This window comes from Manis pentadactyla, chromosome 11 (genome assembly GCF_030020395.1).
Source record: "Manis pentadactyla isolate mManPen7 chromosome 11, mManPen7.hap1, whole genome shotgun sequence".
NCBI lineage: Eukaryota > Metazoa > Chordata > Mammalia > Pholidota > Manidae > Manis > Manis pentadactyla.
In genome coordinates this window covers 5,663,225-5,689,821 of record NC_080029.1, presented here as the reverse complement: position 1 = coordinate 5,689,821, position 26,597 = coordinate 5,663,225, and the positions used below count along the sequence as shown (strand labels likewise).

The following is a 26,597-nucleotide window of genomic DNA, read 5'->3' as shown; positions in this document are numbered from 1 at the left end:
CGGACACCTGGGTCCCCAGGAGGAGAGGCCATTGACGTTGTACTTGGAAAGTCTCCGGGTCCGGGTCCGAAGGAAGGGGCAGCTCAGACAGCGGAAACAGAGGTTGTGCGGTGCTCTGACTTCTGCGCCTCCACCAGGCAGAGCCTCCTTCATCCTTGAGGACCACCTGAGTGACCTTCCTTTGGTGAAGCCTCTCTTCGCCCGACTCCGTCTGAGGGCAGAGTCCCCGCTCCTGCCCACGCCAGGTGTGGCTCATTTTCCTCTTAAATGCGTCTGATTTCCCAGCGCCCAGCTGGAACCGGGTGGGTAACGAGGTCAAGGCGGGGAAGCCTTTCTTCAGTTTTCCCGGGACGTCCTGACCGGGGGTGACCTCCTGGCCGGGGAGGTCCCCCGACTCGGGCCCTGCGGAGTAAGCCCGCCCCTTCCCCGTGGCCGGGAGCGCCCCGGAGGGTGCCGGCCAGGCCGGAGGCGGTCGCTCAGGGCGCGGCCCGCGGCTCCCCAGGGCCGCGCCGGGCCGGGGGCGCCCTCCCTCCGCCTCTTCCTCCACGGGCCGGGGCGGGGCGGCGGCGGCATGGCGGGCCGGCGGCCGGGGCCCGGGGCGCTGCTGGCGCTGCTGGCAGTGCAGGCGCTCGGGGCGGCGGCGCACCCGCAGTGCCTGGACTTCAGGCCGCCCTTCCGGCCGCCACAGCCGCTGCGCTTCTGCGCGCAGTACTCGGCCTTCGGCTGCTGCGGGCCCGAGCAGGACGCGGCGCTGGCCCGCCGCTTCGGGGCCCTGGCGGCGCGCGTGGACGCCGCCGAGTGGGCCGCGTGCGCCGGCTACGCGCTCGATCTGCTGTGCCAGGTGAGCGGGGGCGCGCGGCGGGAGGGACAGCGACTCAGCGGGCGGGGATCCGGCTTGGGCCGCTGGCTTCGGACCCCGAGGCCCCTGGCGGGAGTCGTTTGGCACGGGGAGGGGAGACCGGCTTCCCGGCACCGCCCTGGGCTTTGCCATTCATTAGCAGTGTGGCTCGGGCCTTCTCCAGACCTAAGTTTCCCCTCGAGGAGCAGGAGGGACGGACAGATGATATCATCACTCTCCCAGAGTTTGGGGGCACCTCTGCCCCGGCACCTCCTGGAGTCAGTACCGTGTCGGGTACCAGGCTGGCAGGGAAGCCTTTGTGCAGCTCAGTGCTTCCCCTCACCGCCCCCCGGGGAGGTGGGCGCCGCGGGGTCCCGCAGAGGGCACCGTCAACGCGCCGCGCTTGGGTGGGTCGCGGGGTTGGGGGAACACTGTTCCCAGTGAGGGCCCATCCCCCGCCCTGAGGGGCAGACTCAGAGCCCCTCCCTCTGCCCCGCCCCTGACGTGCGCTGGGTGAGCCCCAGGCCTGCGATGCCCTGGGCACAAGCAGCTCCCACCTGGGCTCATGCTGTGCCCTCCCCCCAGGCCGCCTCCACTAGGCAGAGCCTCCTTCATCCTTCAGGACCACCTGAGTGACCTCCCTTTGGTGAAACCTCTCCCCCGACTCTGTCTGAGGGCAGAGCACCAGGTGTGGCTCATTTGCCTCTTACGTGCATCTGATTTCCCAGTGCCCAGCTGGAACCGGGTGGGTAATGAGGTCAAGGTGGGGAAGTCTTAAGGCTGGTCCCGGCCCACCAACTGGGCAGAGAGAGGAGGGGGAGGGATCCCTTAGGGTCTGCACTGCCACCCAGCTGTCCACCCGCAGGGGCAGGCTGTGTGTGGAGGAGTGGAGGTCTGGCTTGGACTCACACTCAGCTGGGTTTGATCCCGGCTCTGCCGCTTCCTGGCTGGATGACCTGGGCCAGGTCGCTGCTGCGTTTCAGTTGCATCATTTTCAAAATGGGGCAATCTTGGCTGCTCTTCGGAGTTGCTATGCAGACTAAACGGCACGTGTTCAGGGCTCGGGCTGATTCCGGTGGATTTCTGTAAAGCTTCCTTAGCCTCTACTGGTGGCCCAGCCCTGGGTGGTGATTGAGTGGGGCTTGGAGGCCAGGCCAGAGGGGCAGGGACTTGCTTGGTGGTCACACTGCCCAGTAGCGGCCATGGCGGGCATTTGGGCCACACTCATTGCCAATGTAAGCATGTCATCTCTGTGGGAAATAAGATGGGCTGGAAGTGGATGATGAGGGGGCCCCTGGGGGCTCTGGAATGCAAAGGTGGGGGACCACATGCCTTTGTGATTTCTGCTGAGCCCCCTCACTGTGTATCTCAGGGGAGCCAGGACAGTCTGGTGAAGCATCTGCCTTGCTCACCAGCCTGGGGACCCCTCAGGACTAGGTCCTGTGGTCTCCCCAGGCCCAGGCACATAGGTGGCTTGATGCATCCACCCCACATTTGTTTAGTGAACACTTGCTATGTGCCAGGCTCATTCGGGCAATAAGGTGGTCAGGTCGAAGGAGGAAGGGAGGGTCAGTCCAGCTACAAAGACCTGGCAGGACTCTCGCCTCTCTCCTTGGGATACTTCCCAGTATGGCCTGGCCTCGAGCACCCAGCGGTGCAGTGGCTCCTAGTGTCTCACCCCAGACGTCTCTGGGAGTGACCTCATGTCTGGAGTGAGCTTGGAGGGGGCAGCCGAGGCCAGATCATGGTTTCCCTGGTGGGGCCTCCGAAGAGGGCTGGAGAGCGCTGGCCAGAGGAGGACTCTGTGAGCCAAGGCTGTGTCTGATTCAGCACCTCTTGGTTTTCCTCAGGGAGGTGTTTCAGCCAGTGACGGCATTCAGGCACTCACATCTGCCTTGGGGAGCAGGACCTCAGGCATGAGAGAGAACCTGAGGTCCTGCTCACCACCCCCCACCCCACCCCCATCCCACCCCCAGAGCCTGTCCCTGTCTGGCACCTAGAAAACCCCTCGAGGTACCCAGGAAGGCTTCTTAGCTAGAGGGAAGTCGTCCCTCCTGGCCCTTTCAGACTCTTTCCTAGGGCTTTGCCCTCACCCAGCAGATTCCTGTGTCATCAGGAGGAAAAAAGCAGCTTGTGACATGTGGCATCCCAGGTCCCCACTGTAGTTTGGTGTGAGCCATTCTACATAACCAACTTCCCGTAAAACTGAGACTGCCTACTTTGTCATCAAAGCCTGGTTTCTGATGCATATCTATGCAAAACATGCTCTGCAGGATCATGTAGTAGGCAGACATTTCCCAGAACCTGCTAGGAGTTGGCCCTGTACTGGGTGCTGAGCCCACAGGCAGTTAGCAAGTCACAGGCCCAGCCTCAAAAATCCCTCATTCAATTCAAAAGAAGAACACACAGATACATACCCAGAATGCACAAAAAATTCCCAAGGGTGACCAAAAACTATGGGGGAATGGGAAGAAAGGCCACACTTCCCCTGGAAAAGTCAGGGAGGGCTTCTGGGAGGAGGGAACATTGAATTGCATTTTGATGGCCTACCTTGTTTGAGCATTTACTAAACACACACGCATCATCTCATTTTACTCCTCCTAACAACTCCACAAGGTTGGAATTCCTTTCCCCTATTACAGACGAGGACATAGGCACAGGGAGGTCAAGGAACTTGCCGAAGGTGACACAGGGAATGGCAGACTCCGTCTCCGGTGTGCTCTGACTCCAAAGCCCTTTTCTTAATCACTTTACCATATTGCCTGCCTTCTTGTATCCCCAGTCTTTGCTAGGCTCTGGGGTCCCTGCCCTGGAGTACCCCACAATCTTTGGGGTGGTCAGACAAGCAAAGAGACAAGTAGGTCCTAGCCAAGCAGACCAGTGGAACCATCTCTGACAATGGTGAGATGGTAGCATACGTCAAGCTATAGAATTACATTGTGGTGAATGTAATTGTGTCTGAGCTAGGGACAGAGGGCTGTAGGATCATCCCCCCATCCATAAGGACCAGTGGGGGGTCAGGGCCCTGGGAGAATGAAAGAGTAAGAAAAGATTTTTGAGTTGAGCTTGGAGTCATGAATAGGAGTTTGCTGGATGGAGAAGTGGGTGAAGAGGGAACATCCTATCAAGAAAACGTTGTCTGGAAGGACTCAGTCCTCCTATAGGATAGGTGGTGGACATAAGAAGCTATCAGGACTCAGAATCATGAGTCTTGAGTGTCGGCAACTGTACAGTGACAGCAACTGCACAGTGACAGCCTTGGGACAGGAAGATGGGCAGGCTGTTTGCTCCTGCACTGAATGGCCCGGGCCACTGAGCAGTGTTAGAGTGGTCAGCTTCCTGTGGGTTTCCTGCGGCTCCCCCACTGACCACTGTGAGGCTGTTTGCTGACTGTCCTCCTTGCCGCTAGTAATCACTGTCTCCTCTTGCCATTTCCTGTGTGTGGTACCAGGTTTGCTCTGTATGTAAGTAAGAGCACATAGGCCACGGTACTTCAGGTGTGGGTACCAGGTTTGCTCTGTATGTAAGTAAGAGCACATAGGCCACGAATAAGGGCTTACTGGACCCAGCTTGGTGCATGGATGCTGAAATTCTCACCTGGGTCCCTGCAGGACCTCCTTGCTCCCTCTCTAATTCTGGGCTGGGCTCTGATGAGTGGAGGCTCTCGGGTTGGCTTCCGTAGCTCTGTTCTGCTCCCCACGGTATTTCTGGAACTGACAATAGTGCCTGTTACACAGTCAGCATCCTATAAACACTTGTTGATTGAAACATTGCTGACTAATCTGGAAAGAGCACCAGTCTGGGCGTCATGAGGGCTGATCTGAGCCCTGGCTTGACCACTTCTTGGCATGTGGCCTTCTGTGGGCCTCAGTTCCTCCTCTGGACAGTAGGAGTCACAACCACCCTAACTCACGAAGATCAAATGAGGAGTGTGTGCACATAGACCCTCCCTGGGCCACCCAAAGCCCCTGGCTGGACTCACAGGAAGCTCCAGGGGAATCATGGTGCGATGGCACTGTGCAGAGGCCTGGGCCTGGCCCCCTGGCCTATTGGTCGGCCAAGTGGAACATGTGAAAGGTGGTGTCCCCCTCTGGGCCTGGGACAGTGACTGAACAGAGATCCCCCAAACATACATCACCAAATGGCCCTCAGACCCACAGTAGCAGTAGAGGGTTCTGGAGAACAGGTCATGGGGTGACCAAAAACCACAGTGGTTTAAAGGGAGGGAGCAGCCCCTGGCCCAGAGCCTGAGAAAACAGCCAGGAGGGCAGCCTGCCACCCACTGCCCCTGGAGGCCCCCTGCTGGAACCCAGCCTGGCCCTGGCCCTGCCTGGGGGGAGGAGCATGTGACTGTCAGTGGCTTTCCTCCTGCACATAGAGCCCCTCTGAGGCCTCCAGGGGCCCAGGGCTGAGTAGACTAGGCCGTGGCCTGGTGAGCTCATGGTGGGCAGGGGCCTAGGGGTGTCACACAGACATAAATGCACTTGACCCTTGAGCAGTGCAGGGGTTGGGGGCACCAACCCCAGCCCCCATCCACACAGTTGGAAATTCATGTATGACTTTTGACTCCCCAAAAACTTAACTACTAATAGCCTACAGTTGACTGGAAGCCTTACTGAAAACATAAGTGGTCAACTAACATATATTTTGTATGCTGTACATATTGCATACTGTATTCTTACAATAAAGTAAGCTAGAGGATGTTGTTTCAAATTGTCACCAATCTCCAAAAATTTTTTCCAATATATTCATTGAAAAAAATCCATGTATAAGCAGACCCATGCAATGTAAATCCATGTTGTTCAAGGGTCAGCTGTCATTACATCTGCTCGGGTCTGGGGTTCCAACTGAGGGAGGCCCTAATAGAGTCTGGGGAGCTGAGGCCTGTGCTCTGCTCAGGGTGGGGAACATTAAGTGGGGGTGGCTAGTGAAGAGTCAGGCAGTGAAGCTGGAAAATGCCCCCGCTTCTCCCTTTCTCCCACCCTCCAACTCTGGTGCACCCTGGCTGTGACCTCAGTTAGTGGCTTCCTTCTCAGAGTCTCTGCTGCCCCATCTGTACAGTGGCAGTAAAAACATCTATCCGGCCTGCAGTTGCCTTGAGGAAGAAATCACAGAATCCCTGGGGCACCCCCGTCTGCTGAATGCCCAGGAGCTATTATTATTGTTTAATCAGTGGCCAGGTTATTATGTGAGGATGAATAGAATTCTGCTTGCGGGGCAGGGCAGGGCATAATATGCCTGCAGAAGGAACAGTGTGTGCTGAGGCTCAGAGGTGAAAATGGCCAGAAGTGTTGTAAATGGAAGGTGGGCAGGGGTGGGGTGGGAGCTGATGGGAGTGCATGATTGGGGGGGTATCTTTTCATGGACTTGCAGGCTTGCAGGTGGAGGGAGTAGGGGTGGGAGTTGGGGGCTTGAAGCTGGGGAGAGGGCTGGTCAGTTTACTCACCTCTGCCTGGGTTCTGGTTTCTCAGAAAGAAAAACCTGGGGCAAAGCTCTGGAGCAGTTTCCTTCTAGGGCGAGTGGGAGGGGTGGAGGCAGCCTAGTCGAGCAAGGGGGCGGTTTTGAGCTGGCTACTGTTTGATGTGACCAGCGCTTGAGCCGGCGGGACCACGGTTACAAGAGACCACGCAAACTGCGAACTCAGAGGTGGGACAGGCTTTCTGTGGGTGACAAGGAAGGCAGGACAATTTGTCCATCAGCCCCCTCCTCCCAGGGGTCAGAGGCTAACGCCCGGGAGGCATTAAGTCTCCACATTCTGACTGTGGCCAAGTGGGCACTGAGTGGGGTACACAATGTCTTACAGAAGGGGAGCCATCGGTGGGAGGCGAGGGGTGAGCCACGGCTAGGACAGTGAGGCCCCTGGGCTTTGCGCTGTGATGCTAGAGCCCGGCAGAGCTGGGGAAGGGACCATGAGGCTGAGCGGGTCTGATCCTCCTGTCCCAGAGGGCAGCTGCCCTGGCTGACACCCCATGTCCCCAGTGGGGACACCCCATGACCCTGCCTGGGAGGGCTGCACTGAGGTGCCTGAGGGGTAGAGAAAGAGGGCTCAGGGGTCGGGGATATGTTGGCATTGACCTTATGGACTCAACTCACACAGGTACATGTGCCAGCCTCCAGGTGCTGGCGAGAGCAGGTCGCCAAGACCAAACCAGCCTCCTCCACTCCAATTGACTGGCGCTGAGTGACCTGGGGGGCAGGCTCCCCATCTGTCATGCTCTCCCCTTCGTGGGCCTCTTGAGGATTACGTAGATAATGGAGGAGGAGTGCTTATTTGCTCTTAATGGCTGGTCAGTGTAAGTTATGACTCAACACATTCCCAGAGGACTCACTGTGGGCCTACTATGTGCAAGGTACTGTCTTGGGCTCTGAAATATACAGTGACCAAGACAGGCAAAATCCCTGCCCTTGTGGAATTTGTGGTCCCAGGAAGACAGTCAACAAACATGTAAACACCTTAATTTTTATTATGACATCAGGTAATGTTAAGTTTTAGGGTTTTTTTTTATCCAAGTGGTTGGAGAAGACCTCTGTCTTGAGTGGGGACCTAAATAAAGTGCAGATATAGGGCAGAGGCATCACATTAAAAGGGAATGTCTATCAGAGGGCCTCAGAGCCCTTCTGGCACATAGTAGGTGCTCAGGGCTAGCTGCTGATGACGCCATTAGTGGTAGTAGTCACAGCTGTGATTTGTCCTGACAGAAGCATTAGGCAAGAGAATGAGGATGCAGGTGAGCAAGACGAGGCCCAGGACAGCGGGTAGGGTAGAGACTCATCGTGGTAACAGACAGATGGTGTCCCCACTTTGGGGGTCAGCTGCCTGAGGCTCTGGGAGGTGGGTGACCCGCCCAGGGTCACACAGCTGGTAACCACCACCCTGAGCCGTCCCTCTCTCTGCAGGAATGCTCACCATATGCGGCCCACCTCTACGATGCTGAGGACCCGTCCACACCACTGCGGACTGTGCCTGGGCTCTGCGAGGACTACTGCCTGGGTGTGTGGCAGACCTGTCGGGGTCTGTTCCGCCACCTCTCACCTGACCGAGAGCTCTGGGCGCTGGAGGGCAACCGTGCCAAGTTCTGTCGCTACCTGTCCCTGGATGACACGGACTACTGCTTCCCCCGTCTGCTGGTCAACGAGAACCTCAATTCAAACCTGGGCCGCGTGGTGGCCGATGCCAAGGGATGTCTGCAGCTGTGCCTGGAGGAGGTGGCCAACGGGCTACGCAATCCCGTGGCCATGGTGCACGCCAGGGATGGCACCCACCGCTTCTTCGTTGCTGAGCAGGTGGGGCTGGTGTGGGCCTACTTGCCCGACCGCTCGCGACTCGAGAAGCCCTTCCTAAATGTCAGCCGGGCCGTGCTCACCTCACCCTGGGAGGGCGACGAGCGGGGCTTCCTGGGCTTGGCCTTCCACCCCAGCTTCCGGCACAATGGCAAGCTCTACGTCTACTACTCTGTGGGGGTCAGCTTCGAGGAGTGGATCCGCATCAGCGAGTTCAGGGTCTCCGAGGACGACATGAACACCGTGGACCACGCCTCTGAGAGGTGGTTTCCCTGGTGGGGGCAGGGCTGAAATTCGGCTGCATGCATCCAGATGCCCTGGTATGACCGTACCGATTCTGTTGTATGCTTGCACGGGTTGCTAAAATACTTTGCAATCATACCGAGTGAGGGGCCTGAACCCCATGTTGTAGGGTCAAGGGAAGGCCAGTTGCAAAACAGACATCACAGGATCAGGTCAGAACTTCTGGTTCAGGTACTTGAGATGGTTCGTTTCACTTGGTTCTCACAAAGCCCATTTTACAGGCGAGAAAGTAGAGGCTTAGAGAGGAGAGGGGACCTGCTAGGTCACACAGCTGGGAAGCATCAGAGCTGGAATCCTGGTCTGTCTGCCAAGCTCATCACTATGGCCTGGAAGCACCATTCTTGTGTCCCACCTGCTGCCTCTCCTTACCAGGGCCCTCCACCCTTCCCTGACCCCAGCAGGTGTATCCATTTCTGTTCCTCCCAGCACCATGTGTGTTCTCTATATATTATTTATGCCCCAACTGTCTTAAAAACTGCTTTGACCCAGCCTGGAATGGACACAGGCATCAGTCAGGGCCAATAGGAAAATAAACACTGTACCAGGTAATTCAATAGGCAGAATTTGATCCTGGCATCTTGTTACTCAAGTGTTAGAAATGAAAGAACAATCCAGGCAAGAAGGGAGGCAACTCCGAGTTGACCGACTGAAGGAAGCTGCCTCCGCTTCTTAGGCTGGAAGGACAAAGTGAGAAGGTAGGGTTACCGGAGCCCTGGAGCTGGAACCACTGTGGGCCAGGGTGGGGAGAGTTGGAGACACTGCCTGAAGCAGAGAGGGAGTTGGGGAGAAACACCTGGAAGCCAGCTAGCAAAGGAGCATGGGAAATGTAGTTTGTAGGAGCTGGTCCTCTGAGGCGGAGAGCAGGTAGGGGAGGGCCAGGATTGGAACCGGGCAAACAGGCAAGTAACGGCACATCATGTTTTTGATGATACTGTAAAATCTTGACAGCGAATGTATAAACAGAAGAAGGGATCAAATATGCTGGCTAAGGTGAGGAGGGCTAATGTAGATCTTTCCATGTAGCATTAATTTTGACTATGAGCATCCTAGCAGTCAGAGCAAAGGGAGAAAACATAATTCTTGCTATCTTACATGAGGCTGCACAACCAGTTCTCCAGGAAAGATCAAGTTTATCACATGGGTCTCATAGAGGAACAATATGGATATGCTTCAACGATGACTTTTTAAAATTAATTCCTGATAAAGACTGAAAGTGGAACACAAAATATACAGATGAGCATATTTCAGAGTGAGGGTTCAGCAAGGATCCTCAGAGGACCTCCCAAGTATAAGCCTAGACCCTGATTCATACCGGGGCAGAGGCAGGCAGGGCTGGCTCAGGAGGCAGGGCCAGGAATGAGGGGTCACCCTTGCTGAGTCAGCTGTCAGTCTGTTCCCAGGGCTGGGATCCCAGTGCAAGGTGGCCGGCTGACAGTCTGAGCTGTTCTCTGCAGGGAGGACCTGGAGTCTGGGGGCTGTGTATGGCTCACCAAGTCATGTGTGTTGGCCTCACATAGAAAGGCTTCCAGCATTGGTTCTGAAAGCCCCAAGTTCTGGGTTCAAGTTACTTGACCTTTCTGTATCTCAGTTTTTCTTGTGTGTATTAATAAGGGATTAGTAAATCAGTGACCAATCCTAAACCAGCTGAAGCATTTCAGTCAGAGGGAGTTGCCTACAAAGGTAGTGGGAGGGCTGGAGAGGGAAAGTCAAGTAGCCCCAAGAAGCTAGGGGGACAAATGGGAAAGGTCTTCATACTGCTGAGCTTGCTGCTCTTGGTACCGCATGATGTCTGGGCGGAAAGCCAGGAAGCCACATTTGCCAGCCACTGTTGCCATCTCTTTAACCACCACTTCTGGAGGCGGTGCCAGAAGCCAGGGACACGTGCTGTTCCCCTTTCTCTGTCTCCTGCTCTCCACTGGCAAACACCAGCCGCAAGCCAGCTGCCTGGCAGTATAGCAGAAGGTATCCTACCATGGCAGTAAAGGAGGTTGCTGAGGGGTGAGTGTGTCACTGAGCACAAGCCACACCCAGCCCATCTCCTTAGAAGTTACGGCACTCACCAAATGAGGGCAGGTGCAGGAAGGCTCAGCCTAAGGAGCTGGCATTGGGGTAGGTGTGATGATGAAGAAACCAGTGTGCCACTGGCTGGGTCAACAGTTCTGCGTGATCATAACAAGGCAGGTGCTAGCAGTGGGGAGTGGTAGAAAAAGCACCAGACCAGAACTAGGCCTGAGTTCTCAGCCCAGCTCTGCTCCCTATGGGCTGTGTGACCTTGGGCAAGTAGCTCAACCACTCTGAGCCTCCAGTTCCTTATTAGCACAATGGAGTGATTTTCCCTGCCCTGCCTACCAGATCCTTATGAAGATCTCCTGCTCTAAAGTATGTATATAGTCTTTTCCACTGTGAAATGGTGTCTGAGAAAGGAGGTATGATCTTCTTTTGTGTTTTTAGCTGAGTTTCTTTTGGGGTTTGGGGGATGGGTTATCTTCTTGTAGGATAATCCTGGAGATTGAAGAACCAGCCTCGAACCACAATGGGGGCCAGCTGCTATTTGGAGACGATGGGTACCTCTACATCTTCACTGGAGATGGCGGGATGGCCGGAGACCCCTTTGGGAAGTTTGGAAATGCTCAAAACAAGTACGTTCTGCTCCTGGTTGGCTGGTGGGTTGGTTTACATAAGTCTTCTAGAGGGGGCGTTCCTTCCTCAGCTGTGCAGCAGCGCAGTAGAAAGGGCTTTGGGCCCCAGCACTGGCTGGAGCCAGCCTGCTGAGACCCCAGGGGAATCATAATAACCCCCTTGTGGAGGCTTGTCATGAGGAGTAAAGGCGATCATGCCTGTCTAGGGCCAGGCACAGAGGTCGTTCGTCACAGGTGCCTGATAGGTGACATCAGAGAGCCTCTGGGAGGTGAGATTTTATCTCAGGTCAGCCAAGCCTGCAGGAACCAGGGAAGAAAAGAGGTGCTTTCCCCCCAAATAGGGAGGGCGACTTGGTTGGAGCAAGGCTGTGAGGACACCTGGGTGTTCTGCCCCAAGGGTCACCCACGATGGCCCAAAAACTGAAACATGGTCCTACTGTCAACTACTCACTTCTTGGCCTGAAGATGGTCTGCGCTTATCCTATTCCTCACACACCTGTACACATATGCGCGCACACACACACACACACACACACAGAGTCTTGTGAGTGTAGATGAGGATATCCAGGAGTATCAGGGCAGCCTCCCCCATTCTCTTAGCTGAAATTATAAAACCTCCCTCAGCCCAGAAAGTAAAAATAGCACACATGATGTTGATTACAGTAATTAAAGTGTCACTGTTTGGGACATGTGCTTTCATATGTGGCAGTGTAAGACTTGCTGCAGCTTTCTCATGTTTGGGATGTGTTTAGAGATGAAGTGGAGAAAATAGAAATTAAGGATTTATGGATAATTAGACAGAACTTAAAACATTATTTTGCTGCTATGAGTTTTGCCCACTTACATAACGAAGCTGGGCACGTGATGTGTGAGCCGTGGGGTGTAATGTGTAGCTGGGTGCTGAGCAGGCTGGGGTGCATAAAGGACTCACTGGGGCAAAGGCTGAAAGTCCGAGGGAAAGGAGTAACTGTGGCGGCTATTGGGTGGGAGCATTTTGTCACCATTAAAGAGGATACTTGTAAGATGTCCTCTAATGAGGGAAATGCTTGGATGCTGATAATATGTGGAAATGACAGTACACAGTTTTATCACCTGTGTAAACCACACCAGTCCTGCCTCGAAGGGCAGCCTGGAGAGGGTGCACCAAGATCCTACCAGCAAGGAAAAAACCCGTGTGGTAAGGAGGTGCATCAAACATCCCAGGTAGAAAGGACATGTTCCCTCAGTATGTCTTCAAGCACATGGCAGATTTTCCCATTGTGTGTCAATTTTATCATGGGATCAATGGAACCCACAAGCTACTCACTCCTGGGGTCCGGCCCAGAGCTTCCTGGGGCTTCTGGCAAGTCAGACCCTGTTGGAAGCTGAGTAGCCTCATCTTTGAGGTAGGGGTGCTGGGTGTGGAGTGGGTGGTGAACTGAATCGCACATGCTGAGTTTCTGGCTGGGATGGCCCTGAGCATGTGACACAGAGAGAGAGAGCAAGAACCAAGAACCTCAGCCTCCCGGCTCCTGCTGAGATCTGCCATGTTCTCCCTTGTATGTGTACCCTTGGATGGTGCACGTGACTTTGGTCGCTGTCCTTCATTCATTCAGTCACCAATGAGCGAGCACCTACTACCTGCCAGTCACTGTGCTGGGTATTGGAAGAAAACTGCAAATATGAGGCATTTTCAAGAGGCATTTTCACCCTGTAGCACAACCCAAAGTAGGCAGGGAAGAGAGGGACAGGATAGGCACCGGGAGGTAGAACACTGCTGCCGTGGAGAGCTTGGTTTCTGCCCCAGGCTGCCTGGCTGGACCCCCGCCCCACCATACAGGCAGTGTGGCAGGCGGGCACATTAGGCCACCGTTCGGAGCTCAGATCCTCCATGGGGATCACAGCAGTGCCCACCTACCTAAAAGGTTTGGTGCATATAAAACCAGGCTGTAGAGGGTATGCATGTCACGCCTCCGCTAAGGTGCGGGGTAAATGTTAAATGAATGGATGAGGTGACCAGCCAGTAAGGAGCGGAGGCAGCCGCGGCTTGCCTCCCACCTGGCGCGACCCCGAGCCGGCGCCTTCTCCCACCCCGAACGCAGGTCGGCGCTGCTGGGCAAGGTGCTGCGCATCGACGTGGACCGCAACGAGCGCGGCCCGCTCTACCGCATCCCGCGCGACAACCCGTTCGTGGGCGACCCCGCCGCGCGGCCCGAGGTCTACGCCCTGGGGGCGCGCAACATGTGGCGCTGCTCGTTCGACCGCGGCGACCGGGCCTCGGGCGCGGGCCGCGGGCGCCTCTTCTGCGGCGACGTGGGCCAGAACAAGTTCGAGGAGGTGGACCTGGTGGAGAGCGGCCGCAACTACGGCTGGCGCGCGCGGGAGGGCTTCGAGTGCTACGACCGCAAGCTGTGCGCCAACGCCTCCCTCGGTGACCGTCCCCGGGGGCCCGCCTCCGGGACCTGCCCTCCCCGCACGGCCGTGCGCCAGCGCCTCCCTCGGTGGCTGCCTGCGCCCCTGGGGACCCCTGGTCCCGGATCCGCCCTCACCCCATGAGACGTGCGCCAGCGCCCCTGCCCTGGACCTCCCTTCCCAGGCTTGTCCCCCCTCCAGCGTTCCTGGGCCGTGCTAGCGCCCCCCCCCCCACTCCATCTCCCCACCCATCCCCGTAAACCCATGCTCTCCTCCCGCCTAACTCAAGTTGTAAGCGCCTCCTGTACTTGGTGACTGTCTGGAGCCCCCGCTCAGGCCCTCCTGCTGACCTCACAACCTCTGGCCCCGCGGGACTGAGGACCACCCACCAAGGTTCTGGGGGAGGGGCTGACTCCGCAGAGGAACCTGCAGGCCACAGGCTCACCCCCGCCTCTCCTCCCGCAGATGACGTTCTGCCGATTTTCGCCTACCCGCACAAACTGGGCAAGTCGGTTACGGGGGGCTATGTGTACCGGGGCTGCGAGTACCCCAACCTGAACGGCCTCTACATTTTCGGGGACTTTATGAGCGGGTGAGTGGCCGATGGGTTCCTGTGCCAAGGCAGGCCCACCACACTAAGATCCCCTGGCTACTACCACTGGCTCCCTGGAAAAAATGTGTGCGTGCGTGCTTTGCATGTGTGAGTGTGTGCAGGTGCACGGTTGATAGCTGCTTTTGGACAGGGATACGGTGTGAGCCAAGCCTCCTTCAGGAAGAAGTCGGGAGTCACATGGCAGGAACGCCCCACCCCTCTTCTCTCCTGATGTCCTTTCTGAGCCTCCCTAAGCAGCACCTGAAGGCACAGTGTGCGACTGTAAGACTGGGCGCTTGTTTAAATGCAGACCCTCAAGTCCTCTGCTTCCTCCTGAGATGCTTGGCCAGGGCCTGAGAGTAGTTCTGACAGGCAGGGAGGGCAGAGGTGGAAGGTGGGGTAACTCGAACGACGTCCTTGACAGGCTCTGTGCCACGTGGCTCCTGAGGAAGCCAGGACCTGTCCCTGCACCAACTGCTCTGGTCCAGAAGAGGCCAGAGACGCCACCCTGCCAGGGACAGGGGAGCTGGGGCTCAGCCGAGGTCTGACCATGGGGGCCCATGGAGCCTTGTCATCCGCATCCCATGCTCTATGGCAGTGCACCCTAAAGGGGGGTATGTGTGTTTGCCAGGGGTGGGAGGTTGGGGTGAGTCACCCCTAAACAGGTTTGGAGAGAGGAAAGAGAACAAACCTCCCAAGCCTGCTGTGGGTCAGATCCTTTCCCCAGGGGAACCTCGTGACCACCTCATTCTCCCACTGTGCAGAGGAGGAAACTGAGGACCAGAGAGGCTGGGGAAGACACTTACCCAACACCAGCCACAAAGCGCAGCTGAAATCGCCTGGGGCCCAGCCCAGCCACTTACTAGCCCTGTGACCTGGAGCAGTTACTTTACCTCTCTCGGCTTCAGTTTCCTCATCAGCAAAATGGAAATAATAGTACCTGTCTCCCAGGATTTGAGGACTGAATCAGTCAACACATATCCAGCACTTAGAATCTAGTTTTTGCTCAGTATCTGGAGGTTCTTTATTCCTTCCCTAGCCTCCCCACATGAGGGCAGCTGAGAAGGACTCCTTGGGAGAGGAAATGAGGACGCCTGAGGCTGGCAGGGGAATTCTCTTGCAGGCTGCTGACCTGAGGTTGGCTTGTGGTCAGTATGTCTGCATCTGGAGCTGAGAGAACCCTGACCTGGGCCCCTGGATGCTGGGTCTTTCTCCCAGCTCCCCCACTTCTTTGGGGCTGCCTCTGGGACTCAGCTTTCCCAGATGGAAAATGGGTCTGAGTGAAGCCTCTGTTTTTACCTCTGATTCTCCTTTCTGCCTCCCACCCTCCCCGAGGCATGCCTGAGCCAGCTGACCACAGAGATTCAACTAACTGAGAGCCTCTCTGCTGTGTCAGCCTTTGGTGAGGACAACAGAGCCCCTTGTACCCAGGTCATGGAGAGGAATCCATGCTCTGTCCACTCTAGTGCAGCCTTAGACAGCCTGTGTGCAGTGCTGGGGGGTGCCGGTGAGGGGGCAGTCAGGTGGGCTTCCCAGAGGAGGGGATGTCCGAGCAGGTCTTGGAGTATCAGCGTGATTCACAGGCGGAGAAGGGAGTAAGGGGCAAGACCCACACATTCCACAGAGGTCTAAGCCCCATCTCATGCTCTGAACCAAAGTCAGCTCCTGCCTTCCTTGTGCTGGTTGGGGTGGGCCTGAGATGTGGGGACAGGAGCTGAGCTGGTCTTGCTCCCCGCTGTGCTTCTCTGGTACACAGTAGGTGCTCACTGAAGTGTGTACACTGGCCAGCTTTATGGATGTGCAGCCTGGGCAGTGGCACCGGCCCCATGATCAGAAGGGCCAACACGTGGTTTAATGCTCTGCTGTCATTGTCTTAAAATTCTTAGTACTTTTTGAATCTGGGGCCCTGCATGCTTATTTTGCACAGGACCCTTGCAAATTAAATGTGGTCCTGGTTTCATGGATAATAGATGAACTGATCGATGGATTGTGGGTGGGGTTCCCCCGGGCACCATGCCAGGCATTACCCCACAGTTCATTCTCCTTTGCAGGCGGCTGATGTCCCTCCGAGAGAACCCGGAGACAGGCCAATGGCGGTATAGCGAGATCTGCATGGGCCGTGGCCAGACCTGTGCTTTCCCAGGCCTCATCAACAACTACTATCCACACATCATCTCTTTCGGGGAGGACGAGGCTGGTGAGTGCTCCTGATCCGGGCTGCACATGCCTGGGACTCAGCCTCCTCCTCCTGGGTCCTTCTGGCCTCTGATTCAAGAGATGGGGCCTCAGGCCTGGAATTACCTTAAGGCCGGGGAGCAAGGTGTTCAGTGGGCTCAAGACCTTGCTTGGGCATCAGGCCTCTCGGGTCTGAGTCTGAGCTTCTGTTTCCTCACCTGGAAGTTGGGAGTAATGGTGCCCTCCTGCCACCCTCACCCACCCTGGGCAGGGCTGCTGTGAGGGTGAGAGCATGACGTGCCAGGAAAGGCTCTGTGATGCTGGAAATGGGGGCAAGTGGGGGAAGAGCCCCTCCGGAGGCCTCCACCAACCTGGAATCCTGATGACCAAGGTATTGGGACTCTAAAAGGAACCACATTGTCTTCAGAAAGTGGGCAGACATGGCTGTTGGTGGGTCCCTCGTTCAGGCTCTTGGGTTTCAATGTGAGGAAGGGGGCCACGGAGACTGGATCCTGCTCCAGCCTCCTGCCTCTGTCCTTGGCCCTGGATTGTCCCTGGACAAAAGCTGAGGGGCCCCCAGTGGGGCCTGGGGGATGCTTGGCAGGGTTGCTATGCAACGCCCACCCGGGGGCCTTTTGAAGTTTATCCCCTGCCAGGCCCAGGGCCCAAAGCCCCCAGGCCAGAGTCTGGGAAACTGTTGTTGAATCGACAGCAACAATGGCACAGTCTAAATTTTCAAAAGGGCAGCCCCAACCCCCACTGCCCTCCTGGAGCCCCTGGGTCCTTGAAAGCTGTTTCTTTTGGTCAGTAGGGGGTTAACATGTTTGGGAAGGAGAGGTGCCCTCCCCCAACCCCCCCCCACAATGCCCTGCCCCACCAGAGGAGGGGCCTAGATGGTACAGTTCCCCAAGAGCCCTTCCTCCCCCTCAGTGAAGAGTGATGGGCAGCCAGGAGGGCCGGAGGAGGCCCCTGTAAGACAGAGCCCCCAGGGACTGCACGTCGGCAAGCCCGTGCAGGCAGCCCCTGGAGGCACACAGCCCTGGGGACCAACGCAAATGCACCTCTCCCAGTTCCCAGCTCCCACTTTGCCTGTCTAGTTATTCTTCTGACATTTGCACATTGCAAAACAAGGACCTCTGCTGGCCTAGTGTCCTCCAGGGACAGTCCACCCTGCAGCGTGGCCCTGGGCAGGGCTCGACAATGATGGTGGGGGCCTCTTGCCCACGCACCATGGCTCCCACAGATCAGGGCTAAAAGGGGTCTTGGAGTGTGCCACGTCCATCCCTCTCACTTTATAGACAGGGAAACTGAGGCTGGCTATTCATACCCAGTTGTGGGGTCTGCAGCCCTGTACCCAGCCTGGCCCCTGGAGACCACTCAGAGCAGGGCCTTAAGCTCAGCTTGGTAAGCCTAAGGAAGATGATGGAGAAGGGCATTCCAGGCCCAGGGAGCAGTATGTGCAGGGAGCCCCAAGTTGCTCCAGGAGGTTGGAGTGTAGGGGTGAGGGCTGCACAGCCAAGGGGCAGACAGTGGCTCCCAAGGACCTCTCTCCAGAAAGAGGTCCAGAGAGGCTGGGGCAGCCCAAGACTACACAGCAAATTTGTGGCTGAGCCTATGAGTTCCCCATCTTGCCGTCCTGCCAGGTACCCTGCTCCCTTCCACAGGTACACCATCACCTTAGGGACTTATTAACACCCGCCCCCCCAACCACTACCACCAAACTAAAGCAGGGCTCGTGCTCCAGGTGGGGTTCAGAGGCCCGTGACTACTCGGCTTCTGGCCTCCCCTAGCCAGAGCTTGGTCAAGGGTAGTTACACAGGTCCCCTCTCAAGTGTCTTCCCCTTCATGGAATTCCCTGGGTTTCCTGGGCCTTGATTCTCAGACCCTACCCCCGGGCAGCCCTCACTGACTACGCCAGTACCTGGGGACATGCCTTCCTCCAAACTCCCACTTAGCTGTCTGCCTCAGTCTCTCTTTGGGACCTCCCCATCCTTGGGAGAGCTCTCTCCTCTCCTCTCACAAGAACAGAAGGTATTAGCGTGGCTGAACCATCACATTGAGTCACATGTGGCCTGTGTCTGGGCCTCCCAGCCACCATGTGTCCTATATTGGTGTGGGCTTGCAGGCGGCAGGCGTTACTGAGTTCTGTGCCTGGCTTGACCACCCACTAGCTGTGCAACTTTGGACAGGTCACTTAACCTCTCTGAGCCTCTGTTTTCTGACCTGTAGGATGGAAATAATGAAGCCTATTTCCTGGGTATAGGACCAGAGGATGGGATAGGGTGGGATGGTTGAGGGGAGAGGAGAAATCACCTTTCCTGAGAGCATCCTCAGCACCAGTTCTCCTGACTCAGACCCCTGAGAGGTGGAGGAACTGAGGCTCTGAGTGGGGCTGTCCCAGAGCTGCTGGCTCTCAGTCTGGACTCCCCAGCCATATACTCTTCTGTGCCTGCTACATGCTGGTGAGGTATCAGCTGGTCAGCAGACAGAGGGTCCGACCTCCAGGACGTGGCAGGGCCTGATCCTGGATGACGATGACAGTAGCCACAGCAGGGACAGCGAACACTGGTTGAGCACCTACTATGTGGTCTTCTGAACCTTATTGTGAGGCATCTCATGTTGGGGATGAGGAAGCTGAGGCTCAGAGAGCCGGTGTGCCCACCACCACCCAGTAAGCAGTTGGTAGGGAGCTGGCTATGGACCCTCACTTGTGCCCAGAGGTGTGCCGTGCTGGGCATGATGTCAGGCAGGGACCGGGGCTGGGGCTGGGTGACCAGGGAGGAGGCAGGAGTGGAGGGCAGAGCCCAGTGGGCTGCAGAGTGCCCGGCAGTTGGGACACTGCTGCAGCCACTCTCGGACATGTCTGAGTGCCTTTGACAGCCTCTGTTTCCAGTCCTGGGTCTGCAGAGCTCCCTCCCCTCAGCTCACTGCAGCTGGAGTCCCAGGGCCCGAGGGAGCCGGGGGGGCGCCTGCGACAGTATTCCAGGCAGTGGTCTCACTCTTGGCCTTGCTTCTTGTCCAAGGGGAGCTGTACTTCATGTCAACAGGTGTGCCGAGCGCCACTGCTGCACGTGGGGTCGTCTACAAAGTGGCAGACCCCTCCAGGTGAGTCCCAGCCGCCGCGCTGCATGAGCTCCCATTGTCTGCTGGGAGCCCTCCCCCCACGGCCTCTTTTTTCCCTCTGTACCACTCCCTAAGGGAGTATGATTAATATGCCCACTTTTCAGATGAGAAAACCGAGTCCCCGAGATAGGAAGTGACCAGCCAAGCCTACAGTGCCAGTGAGAGGCAGATGCGTGTAGGCCTGACTCGGTACTTACCTGCCCCCCATACCCCTGTACTGTCCTCTCCCCTCCCTGGCATGCCCCTCACTCCTAATTCCCTTGAACGCCGCCCCCTGCCCCCTGCACCAACCCCAGCCCTGACTTGCCTCTGAGACCCCCTGAGCCGTCCGTCTCCACCCTGAGGCTGCCCTCCTCCTGCAGTCCCACCTTCCCCTGGGGAAGCCAACACGGGCTGCCTACTGGATGGAACAGGCTGGGGCTTTCAAAACCCCTTCCTGACTCTCCCCACACGCATCTCCGTCTGCTTCGCTTCTACACTGAAAGCCCCTAACTCAGTGCCAGGCTGTGTTCTGGCTCCTTCCATGTGATGCTCACTGACTTCTCAGACACCCATTTTATAGGGGTAGAAACTGTGTGAAGTCAGTCACCCTTGTCCCAGTGGGGCTGGGCCCAGGCGGCTGGCTCTAGAGCCCTGCCTTAAGCCGTGGATGGCATGCCACTCTCCACAGGCCTTCTGCCTCATCGCCTGCCGGGGGCCTCCTCCCCTGGGCCCTTGTCCCGTCCTCTCCACAGCCCGCACCACTCAGACCTGTCATCTCTGAGCTCCATGACCCTCTCCCCCTGGCTAAGACTGGACTCCTTCACCCCTGCAAAGCACGGAGCATGGCTCTGGTCTGGCACGGAGCAGAGACTCAAGAATGTTTGATGAATTAAGGAGTGATCATCCTTCTTAAGCTCCTCTCAGCCCTGAGGTTTCTGCCTCTCAGCTGGCTTCCCGCTCGTCTGCCCCTCCATTCAGCACCCGGGCGGGCTGCCCAGTGAGTGCACAGTTGGTGCTCGCCCCCAGCACAAAGCCCTAGGCGCTCTCAAAGTTTCTGTTCCTATTTGGCAGAACCCCAACTTGGACAAAGTTGTCCTAAACTTTGAAACACACTAGGTTTGAAAAAATCCTGAGACACCACCACCCTTTTTAAAAACAATTTTTTAAAAATTTAGAATAGTTTTAAATTATTAGACAAGTTGCAAAGGTAGTTAGAGAGTCCCATGTACCGTCACCCAGCATACTCTGTTAGCATCTTACATTATCCTAGTACACTTGTCATAATGAATGGACCAATATTGGTGCATTCCGATCAATTAAACTCCACACTTTTTAAAAAATTCAAGTATCACTGATATACAATCTTATGAAGGTTTCACATGAACAACATGCGGTTTCAACATTCACCCATATTATCAAGTCCTGCCCACACCCCATTGCAGTCACTGTCCATCAGCGTAGTAAGATGCTATAGTGTCACTACTTGTCTTCTCTGTGCTGCACTGCCTTCCCCCTGACCTACCCATATTGTGAGTGCTAACTATAATGCCCCCCAATCCCCTTCTCCCTCCCTCCCCACCCACTGTCCCCAATCCCCCCCCTTTGGTAACCTCTAGTCCCTTCTTGGAGTCTGTGAGTCTGCTGCTGTTTTGTTCCTTCAGTTTTGCATTGTTGTCATACCCCACAAATGTAAACTCCACACTTTTTAAGGATTTCTCTGGCTTTTCCTTGTTGTCCTTCTGCTCCAGGACCCCCTGCAAAGTTCCACGTTACTTTAGTCATCATGTCTCCTTGGCTTCCTCTGGTCTGTGACAGCTTCTCAGACATTCCTTGTTGACCACACTTTTTTTTTTAAAAGCACAACTCTATTAATTATTGACATCACTGTTTATTAAGAAAAACATAAGCTCTTCCTTCCATGGCCCCCTTTCCATTTCACAGAGGTTCTGTCCATTTTTATCAGCATAGTGCCTGAGTTTATGTCACTGTGGCAGAGCACAGAAAAACGTTGCATTTTTCTTTGTTCGTTTACCTCTATTTTGTATAACTATTTCCACGTGGCTACATCACTCTCAGAAGAATCATTTTAATGGTTGCATGATTTTCTGTTGAGCCACTATGCCATGATTGTCTTACCCATGCCCTGGACATCTAGGCTATTTGCAATTTTTTTTAAAGTGTGCGTCTTTAAGGAAATGTCACACAGGTGGAGCCCCTAATCCGTGCCAGATGCTGCCTTAAACCCATCATCTCCTTCCATGGACGCAGCCCCCCATCTTTGCCTGGTGGCTCATGGTCTCCATACAATGGAGGGAAACTGAGACCTGGGGAGTCTCTTCTGGAGGCCTCATGGGTCGGAGGAGCCAAAACAGGCCAGACTCCCTCCCTTCCCACCCTTCCTGACCCTTCTCATCCCTTTCACATTTCTCTCGTGGAATAAATGTGTTTCTTTATACCCACTGTATACTGTCTAGAGGGCCCATTACAGAACATCCGAAAGTAAGGCATCATGCCCAGACGAAACCCCTGTGCCGTTTTGGGGTGTATCTTCTATCTTCTGCATAACAAAACTGTGCTGGGCCTGTCTGAAGTGTGGGAGTGTTGTCTGGAGTTCAGAGCAATCAGAAAACCCACTCTTTCTGCAGCTTTGAGAAGCATGTGTGTGTGACTGTGTTTCTTCAGCCTCTGGGGAGAAAGGCCATGTCTGTCCATCCTCTGCTTCACTCCTTTGCCAAGCCTGTCTGGACAGCCCCGTGTCACGTGGCTGCTTCCCCTGCTGGGCTTTCCCCTCAAGCTGTGGAATCTATTGAAGTCTCGGCCCCACGTGGGTTGGCCCCATTCAGAGGCTCAGAGTGGCAGCCAAAAACTAATTAAAATGGGATTCCATTCCTTACTTGTGCCTCTCAAAGACGTCAAAGGAGACCCAGTTCACAGCCCCGGCAGCCCTTCGCACAGTCTTTTCTCTTCCACCTCTCAACACCCCCTGAGTCCCAATCCCTCCGCTCTGCTCACAGCCTGAGGTGCTCGTGCCCCCTTCATTCTTTAGAATAATTTAACCTTCCCTCTCAGATTTGCATCATCAGAAACCGAGAACCAGAGGGGCAGAAAGACCCGCCTCCTCCAAGGCTGTGGGGTTGGGGGCCAGGGTCGGGTGCAGCAACTGGACTGCGGTCACAGTCACTGGACTTGGAGTGGCGGTGGGAGGAAAGGGCTGGCATTCCATCACATCGAAGACAGTTCATGCTCTGAGTTAGTGGTCCAGGAAAGGGTGAGCTGCTGGCCAAGTGCTCCTCAAGCAGAGTCTGCAATAGAGATTCCTGTCCTAGGGTTGGGTTCTCAGAGCCCTGGGGGCCTAGAGGGAGCAGGGATGCTGCAGGCCACACAGCAGGTGCTCCACAAATGGCCACTGTCCACCTCCTGTCCACACCTGCCCAGGCCTGAATGCACCCTGGCCCTTCCCCTCTGCCTAGCTGCAGGGGCAGGGTGGATGTCGGAGGGACATGCTCAGGGAGGGCTCCCAGGGTGGAACTCATGCCCTCCTGTGTGTCAGCAGACGGGCACCACCCGGCAAGTGTCAGATCCAGCCCACCCAGGTGAAGGTGAGGAGCCGCCTCATCCACTTCGTGCCCAAAGAAAGTAAGTGTCCAATAACGGGGACCTAGCAGGGGCTGGGGAAGGGGAGCTCCTGCAGCCCACACCCAGCTGCCCCTCACCAGTTGGACCTGGATGCCCTCCCTTGGCCCCGGAGCCTGGCATGGTACTTGGCACACATTAGACACTTGAAGTGGGTGGAGCTCCTTAAGCCCCGTCCACTCCTGTGGTTGCACCAGTCCCAGACCATGGGGGCGTGGCCCCAAGGGCCTGCAGGCCTCAGAGGGGGCCCCGCAAAGGGAGAAATAGCTGGTGCAAGAAGGGGTGCACTCAGAGATTTGGGTGAGACAATAAGAAGGCATGTCTGTGTGTTAGCAAGACTGGAGAGAGCTTTTCCAGGCGCAGGGACCCCCATGGGCGGGGGCATCAGGACTGGGCCTGCCGAAAAGATGCTTTCCTCTTGACAAGCTTGATGGGGGGAGGAGGGGTGCAAGCCTTCATGACCTGAGGGCCAGACAAGGCCAGAAATGATGCCTCTGGGACCTGGGACCACCTGGGAGGGATATGCCCTGAGGAAGGGGCTGTTCCCCTGGACCTAGGCCGGGTGGGAACAGAGACTCAGTGTTGCCAGACCTTCCAGTTCTCAAGAGAAGCAGGAGCTGAGCAAGATGGATCCGTCCCTGACTCCTCAGGCTGTTTCATACATCTTCCAATTTGAAAATGTTGGCAATTAATTCAAAAATGTAAAAACCACCCCACGGACCAAAGGAAATACTTCAGTGGGTCAAATGTGCCCAGCAGGTGACCAGTTGGCAGGGTGGGGGGTGGGGTGTCAGGAAGAGAGGGTGCCAGGCCCTGAGGAAATGGTGTTCCTGGGCAGAGGAACATGAGAGGAAGGGATGAGCTGGGTGTTAGGGGAAGTTACTTCTAGCCACAGTCGGTTTCAGGCCCTGGAGAGCTTTCCATTCTCTCATCAGCAATTTCTGGCACTTTTAGACTCTCCGGGTGAGTTACACCCTTTGGGCTAGATGCTGAGGCCACAGGAGAAGTCAGACCAGGCCCTGGGCCCCGTGACAAAAGCATATACCGGGTGCTGTGGAGACCCAGAACAGTGTGGGACTGGGTGGGGGTTCCCAGAGGCCGAGAGCGGAGGCTGGTGCGGAGGAAGGATGCACTGTAGCCGGGGGTGGGGCTGTCTAGAGTGTCTGGTCCATGTCCCCCTCTTCCTGCCCTGCCCTGCACTCAGCCTTGTGCAAGGCCCTTTCTCAGCCCACATCTCAGTGGTTTTCCAAGTGGGACTGACTGAGGTGGGGGGATTATAGCGTTTCGGAATGGTGGTCCTAGGCTCCCTCTCCACAGTCACAGAGTAGGCTGGGGGTTCTGCCACCCCTGAGGGAGGCAGTGCCTGGCCAAGTGTCTGATATACAGCAAGGTTTATCCCCTTGGGTGACAGGGCTAAGTGTGGACCAAGGGAGTTGCCCAGCTCAGTGCCCCCACTCCTGACATACCCAGGCCCTGTGGTGTGGTAGGTGGGCAGCGTGCCCTGCCCTGCTGCCCCCAGCTCTGGCCAGTGTGGGCCCAGCCCTGCTTCCAGAGAGCTCCCATCCAGCCCCCTGTGACAGGCAGTGGAGCCAGCAGCCTTGGGAACCTGGACGGGGGATCTTCACACTGACTGGAGGGGCCCTAGGACGTCCGGTTCCCTTCCTGCAAGGCTTAGACCCTTTGCAGTTTTTCTTCCACCAAAGGATGGAGTCAGAAAGGGACACTTGCTCTGAGAAGCCCTCCCAGACACCCCTTCCCTTCCACTGGGCTCATGAGTTTACAGTGTGAGGGTCCATCCACCCCACCCCACCCCAACTTCCAGGACGACAGGGCTCCCAGTGGGGGGAGACTTAGCAGCAGACTGGCACAAAGCAGCTGACAGTGAGTGTCCATGGAATGACCGATGAAGCACCTTGCACCCAGCTCCAGGCTGGCATCGCCAAGAGGCACCCATCCTCAGGGACAGAGAGGAGGACAGGAGGACATCTTTCCCTAGGGGTCTGCATTCAGGGGTGGAGAGCTGGGGTGAGTTGGGGCAGCCCGGGTCCCTCTGACCACAGGCTTTTTTTGTGCACAGGGTTCATCCGGAGGACGGAGACCCCCCAGCGTTCCACAGCAATCACGCCCACCAAAGCGCCCCGCCGCAGCCGCCCTACAGCTGCTCCGCCCATGCCCACCCTGCGTCCAGCACGGCCTACCCGGCGGCCCAGGGGCCGGAGAGTTGGGGGGCGGCGGCGGGAGCGGCCCGGCACAGCGGACCTGGTGCCCTCCAACGGCGCGGTGCGCCTGGTGCGGCCCGCAGGCCTGAGCCCTGGTCGTGGGCGCGTGGAGGTATTCGTGGGCGGACATTGGGGCACTGTGTGCGACGACGCCTGGGACATCAAGGCCGCAGCCGTCGTGTGCCGCCAGCTGGGCTTTGCGTACGCCGTGCGCGCCGTCAAGCACGCCGAATTCGGCCAGGGCCTTGCGCTGCCCATCCTGCTGGACGACGTGCGCTGTGCGGGTGCCGAGCGCAGCCTGCTGGAGTGCGCGCACGCTGGCGTGGGCACACACAACTGCGGGCACCAGGAGGACGCGGGCGTCGTGTGCAGCCGTGAGGACCCCGACCTATAGATCAGCGTCATTTGTGCTGCCAGGCCACCCTCTGTCCTGCTGGAGCTGGGCAGGGCCTCTCCACCCTGTGCCACCTGGTGTGTGCACATGAGTCTGAGGGTGTCCAGCAGTGGGTGTGGTGAAGGAGGTGGCCCATCTGTAATGCTGTCCCATGCAAGGTGTGTGCTGTGCACTTGTGTTCTCTGTGTCCCATCCACATGTTTTCCGCACACTGGAAGCCACAGTATGTGCTGGGGTTCACATTGCTCATGGGGTTGTGTGGACACAGGCCCAGGTGTTCTGTTCTTACCTCCAAGCATCTCAAGCAGCAGCAGGAACACAGTCTGGTCATGGAACCCTGAATACTGGGGGCTGCCATCCTTCAAGTGCAGACACAGCCCCTGGCTGCATCAACAGAGGCACAGCCAGCAGACTGAGGGAGGGGACCAGGCCTGCCCTGCCCATGGCTGAAGTGGAAGGCCTCAGAAGAGAGCATGAAGGTGGCTGGACAGTCAAAGGTGCTGAAGAGAACGGGAAGAAGTCCAGTGAGGTGAAGGGCAACTGTCAGACCAGTGGGTTCAGGGTGACCTGTGGGCCGTGCTGCCTGAGCAAGGGCCAAGTTGTCTAGGAAGAAGCACGCACCTGGGAGAGCTGGCTGGGGCAGAGAGACAGGGTGACCTCTAGGAGAAGCCTGCTGGCCATCCTGGACCTCATCATCAGGCCCTCCTGGGTGCTCAGGGGATGGTCCTGGCTCTCCCCTGCTCCCCAGGGAGAAGCCATCACACTGGCTGGGCTGCTGTCCAGCCAGCCATTCCAAGTACCACGGCCCCCAGTGAGCAAGTGGACTTTGGGTTGCTCCACGTTCCACGCTGTGTCAGGAACACTGGGGCCCTCTCTGTCATGTGCCTCCCGCCCTTGCCCAGTGAGACCCCAGGGACCCTCTGATTCCTCCAGCACCACCCAGGGTGTAACCAGGCTGAGGGTCCAGCGAGACTACTGATGCGCCGTCACCCAGGGCTGTGCCAACAACCGACTGTTTACAACCCCC

General features: G+C 56.8%; 1 protein-coding gene across 2 annotated transcripts; it reads left to right on the top strand.

Annotated features, from left to right (window-relative positions):
- Positions 1 to 541: 541 nt before the first annotated feature.
- HHIPL1 (HHIP like 1) lies at positions 542 to 26,597 on the top strand. 2 transcript variants are annotated; one of them, XM_036881997.2, is made up of 9 exons: positions 542 to 841; positions 7,736 to 8,382; positions 10,918 to 11,061; positions 13,143 to 13,471; positions 13,918 to 14,044; positions 16,096 to 16,241; positions 19,243 to 19,324; positions 22,878 to 22,960; positions 25,035 to 26,597. In XM_036881997.2, the coding sequence occupies exons 1-9, from the start codon at positions 572 to 574 to the stop codon at positions 25,568 to 25,570; spliced, it is 2,364 nt and encodes a 787-aa protein (XP_036737892.2). In that variant the 5' UTR covers positions 542 to 571; the 3' UTR covers positions 25,571 to 26,597. The 2 variants fall into 2 exon arrangements, with proteins under 2 accessions (XP_036737892.2, XP_057344135.1); XM_057488152.1 differs by having other exon boundaries at positions 13,143 to 13,513.

Coding starts and splice junctions, on each gene's coding strand:
- HHIPL1 (XM_057488152.1), top strand. CDS start 572: ATGGCGGGCCGGCGGCCGGGGCCCGGGGCGCTGCTGGCGCTGCTGGCA. Junction 19,325..22,877: donor AAAGTGGCAGACCCCTCCAG/GTGAGTCCCAGC, acceptor GTGTGTCAGCAG/ACGGGCACCACCCGGCAAGT. Junction 22,961..25,034: donor CCACTTCGTGCCCAAAGAAA/GTAAGTGTCCAA, acceptor TTTTGTGCACAG/GGTTCATCCGGAGGACGGAG.